Source organism: Sorex fumeus, unplaced genomic scaffold (genome assembly GCF_029834395.1).
Source record: "Sorex fumeus unplaced genomic scaffold, SorFum_2.1 ptg000029l, whole genome shotgun sequence".
Classification (NCBI taxonomy): domain Eukaryota; kingdom Metazoa; phylum Chordata; class Mammalia; order Eulipotyphla; family Soricidae; genus Sorex; species Sorex fumeus.
This window is the reverse complement of record NW_026606086.1, coordinates 14,527,848-14,540,704: the sequence shown is the minus strand read 5'-3', so window position 1 is coordinate 14,540,704 and position 12,857 is coordinate 14,527,848. Positions and strand designations below refer to the sequence as shown.

Genomic DNA, 12,857 nt, shown 5'->3' with positions numbered 1-12,857 from the left:
ATTTATAGACTCTTACTGAGCCACGGCATAGGTAGTTCTGTGCTTGCAAGAATTTCAAAATAGTAGTTATATCACAAGACTTTCCTCTTCTGATTCTTAAGTCATTCTATTAATATTACTTGTTCTTTTAAATAGAACAGAGAATTCATTGTAAATGAAATTCATTGTAAACAAATGAAAAATCAGTAAAAATAAATGGAGATCACGAATGATTATTTAATATAAAAGGGGGCGAAGTAAGAATGGATCACTAGAGAATGTACAGGAATGAAGTAGGGACGAGGAGTTAGCTCAAACAGGTGGAGCTCACATGGTTCTTAAGTACATCCACCAAGAACCCCGATGACCCCAGCATAGACTAACAGGTGCATATTGCCAGTAAAAATAGAAGAGTTAGACCAGTGTTACTGGGTAAATATTGCTGCAGAGGCTTCCCAAAATTTGTTGCAAACTAAAGAAGTAGGGAACAATATAAGTATCAAAGTTAAACTGCTTTATTTTGTTATGCCTTCCAACATGAGTTCAATTCCTCTGCCCCTCTCAGAGAGCCCAGCAAGCTACCAAGAGTATCTCAGCCTGGCAAGCTCCCTGTGATGTATTCAATATGCCAAACACAGTAAGAACAAAGTCTCATGATGGAGACGTTACTGGGCCCGCTCGAGCAAATCAATGAACAGCGGGAGGACAGTGCTACAGTGCTACAGTGCTACATTTAATATTGTTTAGAAATATCTCAATTTACAAAAACAAAGAGAAAAAATGTGAGATTCCCTTGTGTTCATGAAGTGAGTAAAATTTGTATGAGCATTTATAGGCCATTACTGCAGCACGGTGTAAGTATCTCTGTGCTTGCAAGAATTTCAAAATAGTAGTTATATCACAAGCCTTTCCTCTTCTGATTCTGAAGCCTTTCTATTAATATTACTTGTTCTTTTAAATAGAAGCCAACTATGAGAAACCACACAACCGTGACTACATTTATTCTTCTTGGACTGACAAATGACCCACAATTACAGGTGGTAGTTTTTATCCTTCTGTTCTTCACTTACCTATTGAGTGTTACTGGGAACTTAACTATCATCTCATTAACCCTACTGGATTCACATCTAAAGACACCGATGTATTTCTTTCTCCGAAATTTCTCATTTCTAGAAATCACATTCACAACTGTCTGTATCCCCAGATTTCTTGTCAGTATGGCAACAGGTGATAGAACCATTTCTTATAACAGTTGTGTAACACAGTTGTTTTTCACTATTCTCTTGGGTGCAACTGAGTTTTTTCTTCTGGCTGCCATGTCCTATGACCGCTATGTGGCCATCTGCAAGCCCCTTCATTACATGACCATCATGAATGATAGAGTCTGCAATGTGCTAATTTTTGCTTGCTGGTTGTCTGGTTTCCTGATGATTTTTCCACCACTTACATTAGGTCTCAAGCTTGATTTCTGTGCAGACAATGAGATAGATCATTTCTTCTGTGATGTTTCACCTATGTTGCAACTCTCTTGTACAGACACAAAAACAATAGAATTGATGGCACTTATGTCAGCCATTTTGACACTCTTGGTTACTCTGATCCTAGTGGTACTCTCCTACACAAGGATCATCAAAACCATCCTGAAGATCCCTTCTCCTCAACAGAGGAAGAAAGCCTTTTCTACATGTTCTTCTCACATGGTCGTTGTGTCTATTTCTTACGGCAGTTGCATCTTCATGTATGTGAAGCCATCTGCTGTTGAGAGAGTCTCCTTAAATAAAGGGATAGCTCTGCTTATTACTTCTGTGGCTCCTATGTTGAATCCCTTTATTTATACACTGAGAAACAAACAGGTAAAAGATGCCTTTAAGAACGTTATCAAAAAGTTGGATGTGCTGTAAATGAAATGACCTTCTTAAATGACTATATTGGCTCATAAATAAAATAAAACAAGAGTGTTAGGCTGTCACAGAGAAACTTTTCAGTGTTTCTATTGATATATTATTTTATTTTTTCTGCTCTCTTTAATCACCAGCATCTAAATGCCACTGTATTTTTTCTCATGCTGAGAACACATATGAAATATATGTCTTTATAATTTTCCCTTTCTACCTGTTTCTTTGATTTATTTTCCAAATGTTTTCAGATGGATTCTTATTGTACTTATTTAGCCATATTCCTTGTCTTTGTTCCTGAATTCAGAGATTCATTTTTCCATATGTTTCCATGTGAAGTTGAATCATTACATAGGTCTGTTCACCTCTTCATCTTATTATTAGTTCAGTTAGAATTTGAACTATAATTTACATTGGTAATTAATAGAAGCTTAATTGGTAAAATAAATAAGCTTAATGACATTTTAGTAACATTAAATTATAACAAATTTAGTAACATTAAATTATAATAGATTTCAGTTGTGCATCAAGATACATCAACAACTGAATCTATGATAATTAGCTATTACAATCCAAATCCTAATCTTTTTCTTTTGTGACCAAATTCTAATCTTTACTGTAAAATTGATGTTTTCCCCCTCCCAAAGTCAACCATTTCCCCCCTTTTTTCTTATAACCACTATTTGATCACATAGTATTAAAATTTAGATTTGGAATGGAGAGATAGTTAAGCAGTAAGGTGCTTACCTTGCATGTATCTCACTAAGTTTGATTCCAGCACCTAACGTGTTTCCCAGAGCTCTGCCAGGAGGGAATCCCTGATCAGAAAGCCAGTGATAAGTCCGGAGTACTACCAGGCCTCCTGACTCTGCATTCAGGATTTACTCTTTCATGGGCTCCGGAACCATATGGAATGCTGGGGACTGAACCCAGGTCAGCTGTCTGTAAGGCAAGTGCTCTTGCTGCGACATGATGAGTCTGGCTTGAAATGCTATTTCTTAGTTACACATTTCATCATCATATAGTTTTGCACATATTTAGGGTTACAGAATATTTTTAGAAAATATTTCAAAAAATCCCAGACTGGTCAAAGCTTTTTTGCTCTTACATATTCAGATAGACCTTTTTGCCAATATTTATTGATTACCTTGTGATTGCCAAATTGTGAAATGTATGTTATTCTGTCTTTAAAATTGTATAAGACAACAAAATCTGGTCCTTTAATATGCAAGCATCTTTATACCTAATTGTCAAAATAATGTGAATTTTATGAGTATCTGTCAGGAGACAAACAGCTATCTTTATGAAATGTTTATTCCTTAAAATAGAATTTAAAACATAGCACATAAACTCAGGCCTTATGAAGTATTCTGGTATTATTTTTAAATTAAAAGTTTTGAGTATTGATTAAGATACAATGATTATCATATGCAAAAATATTTTGCATTATTTTACATAACTAAATTGTTTTATATGTCACTGTGACCATCTAAAATTTTTTTCAAGAAGAATCATTTGAAACTTTTAAGCATATTTAATCATTATTATATTTATTTGATGAAAATTCATTGTTTGTACATATCTGTTGACAATATTGTGGATAATTACTTATCCACAATATTTATTGTGGATAATTACTTATCCACAATATTTATTGTGGATAATGATTTACAGTATTATAATTTTTTTACTTTTCAAATTATTGCATGAATCATCCTAATAAATTTAGAAGAAATATAACTACAGTTAGATCTTCAATTTTCAAGTAGACTGATACATAATTTTGCATTTGTGAGACATATTAAATTTACATATTTTAAATCGTTTAAATAGACGCATTGATAAATATCAGAAAATATTTAAATATGCACTTGAAATAGCTCCCATGTTAGTTTAAGTCATTTTTCTAAAACTGTAATTTTTTTTTTTTGCTTTTTGGGTCACACCTGGTGTTGCTCAGGGGTGACTCCTGGCTCATGCACTCAGGAATTACTCCTGGCAGTGCTCTAGGGACCATATGGGATGCTGGGAATAGAACCTGGGTCGGCCATGTTGGCTGCGTGCAAGGCAAGCGCCCTACCCACTGTGCTATCGCTCCAGCCCCTAAAACTGTAATATTTTAAGAATATTTTATTTGGCAATATAAATCATAACATAAGAGTTGTATTTTTAAATTTTCCCTTTGTGACTACTATTTTTACAGATGAACTTCAAAAGGTATCATAACTTTGATTTATGTGCACACAATTTTCTACATAATAGTTATCAACTGATCTTAGAAAAGTATTCACAAAATATCTGGCATCTGTTATTGAAACTAATTTCTTGGGGGCTAGAGAGACATCAAGTGGTTAAGGGGCTTGCCTTGCTTGCAAATGACCCAGGTACAATCCTTGACACCCCAATTACTCTTTCAAATCTGTCAGGAGTGATCACTGAGGGCAGATTAAGCCCTGAGCAAACCTGATGTGGCCAACACAAAATAAAATGGCAAAAAGATAATTTCTTACACTTTTGGAACACTTTTGCATATACTCTGAATTTTTGTCAAAGTCAATAATTTGAATATCCTTTTTTATCTTTCTAAATTTTCTATTAATTAAAAATTTCTATATATATGAACTTTAAGTCTATTGAATTCTTATAAAAGTCTGATGTATAAGTAAATCCATTGCTAATTTAATGGAGATAAAATATTGGAATATTCCTCTTTAATTTTATATCGTAAAGTAGTTAAGATAACTTTATGAAGTTTAAAGTATATTTAAATAGTTGAAGCCTTCTAAAACTCATAGGCTTCCTTACCCCCTTTTATTTTAAGATGTGGATAATGACAAATGCAAAGGGAAAGAAATTCTTGAATTTCTTTGTGAAAGTAATTTTTCATTTCATTTGAAATAAAGGGCTGGAACTACATTTGCCTTGCATGCGACTGACCGGGCCAACCAGCATTCAATTCTTCCATCCCTCTCGGAGAGCTTGGCAAGCTACCAAGAGTATCTCACCTGGCATGCTACTCGTGATATATTCGATATGCCAAACACAGTAACAAGTCTCACAAAGACGTTACTGGGCCCTCTTGAGCAAATTGATGAACAACAGGAGAACAGTGACAGTGACAGTGACATTTGAAATAAATGAAGATTTTGTAAACATTTTTTTTGAGATAGCAGAAATAAGGTACATTTCATGAAACAATGGCTCAATAGTGAGATATTGTATTACTGTTTCTAATGAATGCAGAAAATTTACACCAAAATTTGAATGAATGTGTACAGAAATGAACATTATACCTAGTGGACCAGAGCTTTTATAGCAAGGTATAGAAGAGTAACAATACCAGGCTGATTAGAGAATAAGAGTTGCCCTCTTCAACAAAGAAACCCCAGTGTAGAACAGTAAATTGCAATAAGTAAGAGACTTCTAAAGATGCAGAACTTTGGTCTAGGGAGCAGGGAGAATTGTGCCAAAAACCTGACACCTTAATCCTATGATTCTGCAGTTTTAGCACTGAAAGAGAAGGCAAGAAACTAAAGGACACAAGCCAAGACCAAATTTCTTGGGTGGTGATCTGGCAATTTTGCTGATGACCATGCTATGGATTCCACATTAAATCTTAGTAACAGACACAACACAATACTGTCCTCCTGTTGTTCATCAATTTTGTTCGAGCAGACCCAGTAATGTCTCCATTGTGAGACTTGTTACTGTGTTTGGCATATTGAATACATCACGGATAGCTTGCCAGGCTTTGCCATGCGGGCAACATACTCTCGGTAACTTGCTGGGCTCTCTGAGAGGGGCGGAGGAATCGAACCCGGCTCTGCCGGACTGGCTGTGCGCAAGGAAAATGCCCTACTGCTGTGCTATCACTCCAGGGATAGTACAGACACTAGGACAAATAGTAACAGTAATAGCAACAAATAGTAACAAATAGTAACAGACACTAGGACAAATTGATGAGGATGCTACACTACTCCTAGAAAATATCTGAGAAATAGAAGAGATGAGAGATAATTAATTATCCAGAGTGCTTGGTCCAGAGAGACAAACACAGCTAACCTAGAACTGCTGGCAAAAAAAAAATTCTATGCCTACAGACAGAAAGTGCTCTGCAGACATCACAAAATATTTATAAAGAAAGAGGCTCTTCCTGCTCTACTTTCTTTTCAACCAAAGGTCAATCGGATTCTGCTTAATATTTTTTCCCTGATTTAAATAACCCACTGGCAACAAAGCAGCAATCTTCTTATCACTTAGCATGAGTTCTCCAATCCCTTGTAGATCTGTATGACTGAGGCTGTCTAGTGACTGATGAGTATTGGCAACTTTGAATACTCAAGTTTGAAACCTGTTTGTCGCCAGGTCCTCTAAAATTTGGTGCATAGCTTCTCCAGGACACTTTTTGGCATAACTCTGAAGCTGCTTGAACTGGGTGCACAGGAATTTTTTAACTCAGTCATAGTCCAGAGTGATAAGATGCATGGATGCTACCAGGTCCACATAATCCCAGATCCTACCCAGACCTCTGAGTACTTCCAGATATATAGGAAGAAAATATGTTATTGGGAGAACTGACATAGAGTAACAGATAGCCAAGTTGATATGATTGGTCATTTAAATCCCATTTATATGACGGTGATGAAGGATAACATTGGTTTCTCCTTCCTGCATAACCTCAGGTAGTTTAGGTTTATTGGGTTGCTCCAATCACAGTGCCCCCATTCCTCTGTGTTTATTTGTAACTTCTTTCTTTGTGCTCTGTTGACTTGTAAGTATTGTTTTTCTCTTCTCCCTAAGTCCTTTGCACAGTTTAGTCAGAGCAATGTCCTTTTTGTATGGACACAAGAAAACAGTATATGGTATGCTTTTGTTATGTGATTCTCAGTGATATCTTCCTCCTGGGCATCTGTTCTCTCACTCAGCTGCCCATACTTCCTAGTGCCTCCCCAAAGCAGGGTCCTGACAAGTGACTGGATGAAACCAGGGCAAGCGGTAAGCTATGTGCTACCCTGGTATGGAGATGGGCCTGGGCAAAGCACCTAATGCTTACAGTTATAGTTATAACTTAAGAGCTTGGTCATGGACAAAATGCTGTCATGATCCAAAAGTAATAACTAGACTCAGACTCTGCTAGGGTTAGGAGTGATTAATCTTGCCTGAGCACTGTAGTCTGAGTTTGTGGCAAGATGTTCCCAGGAGAGCTGCCCTACAAGCCTCAATGTATCTCTTACTGTGTCCATACAAAAATAACTAGTATTAAGATGTTGATAGAGTTATTGGACTGAGGAAAGGCGAAAAACACCTTGGAAGGTATTTTTCCCTTGAGCAGTCAGGAAGGGCTTCTTTTATGTTGATTTTGCTGATGGGCTGGGTGTAATGTCTTCCTCCAGTGCTGGGGGACTGAGAGAGACTAGAGTTGGAGAGATGAGAGAGAGCGCAGGGCAGCAAGATGGAGTACAAAGAGACTAGCAAGGGGGACAGAGGGAGAAGGAGGTAGAAGAAGAGTACAGGAGTACGTGGAGAGAGAGAGCCCAGGCTGCGAGAGGAGTGCAGAGAGATGAGCGGGAAAATGTGGGCAAATGCCCTTCCACTGTGCTATCACTCCAGCCCTCAATGATTGTATGAGATCTATCTTTAGTTACAGAGGTTATCAGGAATCTCGGGATATATACTGCTATGAATATTGATTCTAAAAATGCAAAGTTATGGAGAAAAAAGTATATGGGTTTCTTGAGGTGAGGGTCCAGCAGGATGAGAAGATAATGATCAAATTCCCTCATCAGAATCAGTGTATGATTAAGAAACAGAAACAGGAATATCACAATTTGCATTGTGGATCATCTATTAATACTGCAAGAATGAAATCTAAATTATGGATTGGTTCTTTTCGTGAGCTCATAAGAGACGAAGACAAATTTTAAACTGTGTAAATGAACTTAGCATAATCTAAAGCAATTTTAGTCATCCTTATTCTTTTGTGTTTTTATTACTGATATTACTGTTCTATTAATTACATCTTTTCTTATTTAGTAAAAATTAGCTATTTTACAAAATATATATGTATATGTATATGTGTGTGTGTGTGTGTGTGTGTGTGTGTAAAAAATATTTCCATGTAAGATTGGTTGCCTCCTACTTTAAGCCCCCTCTAATATGGTGCTCTACTCTTGGAGTATGAGTGTTATAAGGTATGAGATGTCACATAGTCCAGGAATAGATTCACTTGTGGGTGAGGTTCAGCCCGAGCTTGGGGAGAGAGGCTGTGAGTATAGCAGCGCTTGACTTCTGGAGGGTTTTGGCTGCTGGGACTGGTTCCCTTGGGGCGGGAGAGATCTCCCCCTACCCCTCTAGGCTGCCTGAATGAAACGGCATGGTGCAGGGTCCAGCAGCATGGTTATGGTGTGTGACATGTTATGCTCCCTTTCAGAAGAGAAGAACATGCAACTCTGGATTCTGGCTGATGACCACTTTTTGCTTTTATGGTAACAAACTTGCAGTCTTCAACTATAAAATAAATGATCACAAGCATTTCTTATAAAATATTTTAATGTTCTCATTTCAACTTGTGTTTTAAAACTTTTAAGAATTTGTTCTAGGAATTATTTATACAATTTTATTATCATATAGATATAACAAGCTGTTCAGAACTAAATTATTAAAAATTAGAGAATTTTATCACTACATTTTTATATCACTTTACACTGTCAACACTTTATTTCTACAGACATACAGAGGTAATTAAACTTAGATGTTATAGCAGAAGAATGAACTATACCTATTTCTGTTCTTTTGTAGCTATAAAATGATTTTATATTTAAAATTCTTTTAAAATCATTAACATTAAATCAGAAGAAAAATTAAACTTCCTGATCTAAATATATATACTTGTATTGTGTATGTGTATGTTAATGTAGTTAATTACAGTTTTACTTATTTTAAGGTCCAATTTTATTATTTTATCTGTATATTTAATACTGGGCTGGAGCGATAGCACAGCGGTAGGGTGTTTGCCTTGTGCGCAGCCAGCACGGCCGAGCCAGGTTTGATTCCTCCACCCCTCTTGGAGAACCCAGCAAGCTACTGAGAGTATCTTGCCTGCACGGTAAAGCCTGACAAGCTACCCATGACGTATTTGATATGTCAAACACAGTAACAACAAGTCTCAAAATGGAGACATTACTGGGCCCGCTGGAGCAAAATCGAAGAACAACAGGAGGACAGTGTTTGTTTGTTTGTTGTATTTAATACCACTTTTTTTTCTGGGATAAAGAAATGTGTATAGTCTGGAAAAAATTTTTTTCATAAATAGTTTTCACATTCCCTAAAATCCATAGTCACTTGAATGTTCATATCCCAAGTAACACTGGTTTAATGCACAGTCTTTCTAATGTTCCAAATAACTTGCATTTTCAGAAATTTTGTTCTTAATGTTGCTGCCATCCAAAATTACAAGTAGTTAAGTTAGTTTTTCAATTTCATTGAACTGAAGAGAAATGAGAGAGAATTGTCCTCCCGTTGTTCATCGATTTGCTTGAGTGGACCCAGTAACATCTCCATTGGAGACATTTGTTGTTACTGTGTTTGGCATATCGAATACATCACAGGTAGCTTGCCGGGTTCTCCAAGAGGGGCAGAGGAATCGAACATGGTTGGCCATGTTGACTGCGTGCAAGGCAAACGCCCTACCACTGTGCTATCGCTCCAGCCCATTGAACTGAAATGCATTAAAATAAAGATTACTGTTGAATAACATATGGAATCATAGAAGAAAAATAATCACTAAAGTCAAGATATTCTGCATTGCCAATTCTTCACTTGTAAAACACAATTTTTTTAAATAAATTAATTATTTTTATTGAATCACTGTGTCACTGTGAGATAGTTTCAAAGCTATCATGATTGAGTTTCAGTCATACAAGGTTCCAAAACCCATCCCTCCACTGGTGTACATTTTCTACCCCCAATATCCCCGTATCCTTCCTGCCACCCCTCCTCTGAGACTGTAGGTGCTTTTCTTCTCTCTCTCTCTCTCTCTCTCTCTCTCTCTCTCTCTGTATATCTTTCTCTTTGGACATTATTGCTCACAATATAGATCATATTTGGATATTTGTCCACGTTCAGCATACATCTCCAATCTGGATCTATCCCTTTCAACTGTTATTGTCATAATCACCCTTTCTCTGTTCCAACTGTCTTCTCCCCTGATCTTTGAAGAAGGCTTCCAACCGTGAGCCATTTGTCCTCATCCTTATTTCTACTATACTTGGATGTTAGTCTCTTACTATGTTTTATGTCTTTTCTTTCCTTTCCTTTTCTTTTCTTTTCTTTTCTTTTCTTTTCTCTTCTTTTCTTTTTATATTTCACAAATAAATGCAGTCCGTCCTTCATCTTCTGATTTATTTCACTTAGTGTGATACTCTCCATTTCCCTTCATTTATAAGCAAATTGCACAGCGGGTAGGGCGTTCGCCTTACAAGCGGCCAACATGGCCGACCCGAGTTCGATTCCTCCGCCCCTCTCGGAGAGCCCGGCAAGCTACCGAGAGTATTCGATATGCCAGACACAGTAACAACAAAGTCTCCAATGGAGACGTTACTGGGCCCACTCGAGCAAATCGACGATCAATGGGAGGGCCTTTACCTTAAGGGCTGGAGCGATAGCACAGCGGGTAGGGTGTTTGCCTTACACGCGGCCAACATGGCCGACCCGAGTTCGATTCCTCCGCCCCTCTCAGAGAGCCCGGCAAGCTACCGAGAGTATTCGATATGCCAGACACAGTAACAACAAAGTCTCCAATGGAGACGTTACTGGGCCCACTCGAGCAAATCAACGATCAATGGGAGGGCCTTTACCTTAAGGGCTGGAGCGATAGCACAGCGGGTAGGGTGTTTGCCTTACACGCGGCCAACATGGCCGACCCGAGTTCGATTCCTCCGCCCCTCTCGGAGAGCCCGGCAAGCTACCGAGAGTATTCGATATGCCAGACACAGTAACAACAAAGTCTCCAATGGAGACGTTACTGGGCCCGCTCGAGCAAATCGACGATCAATGGGAGGGCCTTTACCTACATTTTCCCTAACAACTGTGTAGTATTCCATTGTGTATGTGTACCATAGTTTCTTTAACCAGTCATCTATTCTCTGGCACTCTGGCTGTTTCAAATTATGGCTATTATAAACAGCTCTGCAAGGAACACACAAGTGCAGATGTCATTTCTGCTATGCATGTTTGCAGCCCAGGGGTATATTCCCAGAAGTGGTATTGTGCAGTAATATGGAAGCTCAATTTCTTGTTTAGTTAGGAATGCCCATGTTGTTTTCCAAAAATGATGGACCACTTGAAATTCCCACCAATAGTGAATGAGATTCCCTTTCTCCCTGCATCCATGCCAGCACTGGTTGTTCTTATTCTCTTTGAGGTGTGCCAATCTATGTGGTGTGAGATGATATCTCATTGTTGTTTTGCTCTGTATCTCCCCGATGATTAGTGATGAAGTGTATATTTTCAAGTGTCATTTGTCCATTTGGATTTCTTCTGTGAGAAAATTTCTGTTCATTTCTTCTCATTTTTGATGGAGTTGGATTTTTTTCTTCTTATATAGCTCTACTTGCAATTCACATTAATTCTCACAGCGAGCTGCGTTCTTCATCAACGCACAAAGTGATCCACCGCCAAGAGTCCTCCACTAACTCCACTACCCAGCTGCCACCACGCTCCAGGCAGCTTTCCAGATGCTCAGGCCGAGACTCACGTAGGAGTGAAGCCCCACAGAACCAGGTAAGCAGAACTAGCAGAACTTTGTGACCTTGGACTCCAGGCTCAACAGGACCCACAAACAGAGATCTTCTGCCTCCTCCCACCAATCTCCAGTGACCCAGGGATCAAACCCAGAAGTCCCACCCCTGCCTGTACCAGATAAATACTTCATCGACCTCCATTATCTCCACTACCTCCACTACCCAGCCACCGTCAGAGCTCCAGGCAGCTTTCCGGACACATTATAAGACACTTAATATCCATCTTCCAAGATTACTGCACCATATTTGATAGGGTTCAAGTATGGTTTAAACAATGGGAACACCTTCAAGGGAGATTAGAGGCCACCCTAAAAGGCTCTATCCCTCTCGGAGAGCCTGGCAAGCTACTGAGAGTATCCCGCCTTCACAGCAGAGCCTGGCAGTCTATCCATGGCATATTCGATACGCCAAAACCAGTAAATACAATGGGTCTCATTCCCCTGACCCTGAAAGAGCCACCAAAATGGCAGCATTAGGAAGGATAAGGAAGGAGAGGCTGATAAAATCTCCAAAACGAAGAAGGACTAAAACAACTGTTTGTACTTTCAATGCACGTACACTGGCATCAGATGCATCCATAAAGGACCTGATGGTGCAAGCGCGAAAGACAAAGTACAGCATTATTGATCTGACCGAGATGAGAAAGCATCAACCACATCACACCATTTTTGACACTGAAGAAGGACTGTTCCTTGGAACATGAGGCAAAAGTGTCATAGGTTGGTGTTGGTGTTCTTGCCAACACGAACTTGGCCATAAACATAAACAACCTGAATCGGACAATTACACTTGAATAGATGTGGCTCACTTGAATAGATGTGACTCACTGCCGGCAGTTTCTATCTTCACTGTCTACGCACCAACATTCAATTATGATTAAGGAGAAATTGAGAAGTTCCACATGGAACTGGAAAAGTTCTATAAAGAAGATCATACCTTCTATAAGATCATTGTCAGTGATTTTAATATCAAGATAGGACTGAGAAGATCAGCCGAAGAACTCCACATCGAGACCCTTGGCCAGAATGGAACAAACAGAGTGAGAGACCGTCTGAGTCCATCATGTTGACCAAGACCATCCGTGGTAACTCACAATTCCAGAAGGCCGAATCTAAATGTTGGATGCTGGGGACGGGCCTAGGCACCCACTGCCTCAGTCTCTGTAAACAGGGACTGGGTGCAG

General features: G+C 38.7%; 1 protein-coding gene across 1 annotated transcript; it reads left to right on the top strand.

Annotated features, from left to right (window-relative positions):
• The first annotated feature begins 950 nt into the window (after nt 1-950).
• Nucleotides 951-1,880, top strand: LOC130024762 (olfactory receptor 6C74-like). The gene has a single exon (XM_056115491.1). The coding sequence runs from the start codon at nt 951-953 to the stop codon at nt 1,878-1,880; it is 930 nt and encodes a 309-aa protein (XP_055971466.1).
• Nucleotides 1,881-12,857: the final 10,977 nt, after the last annotated feature.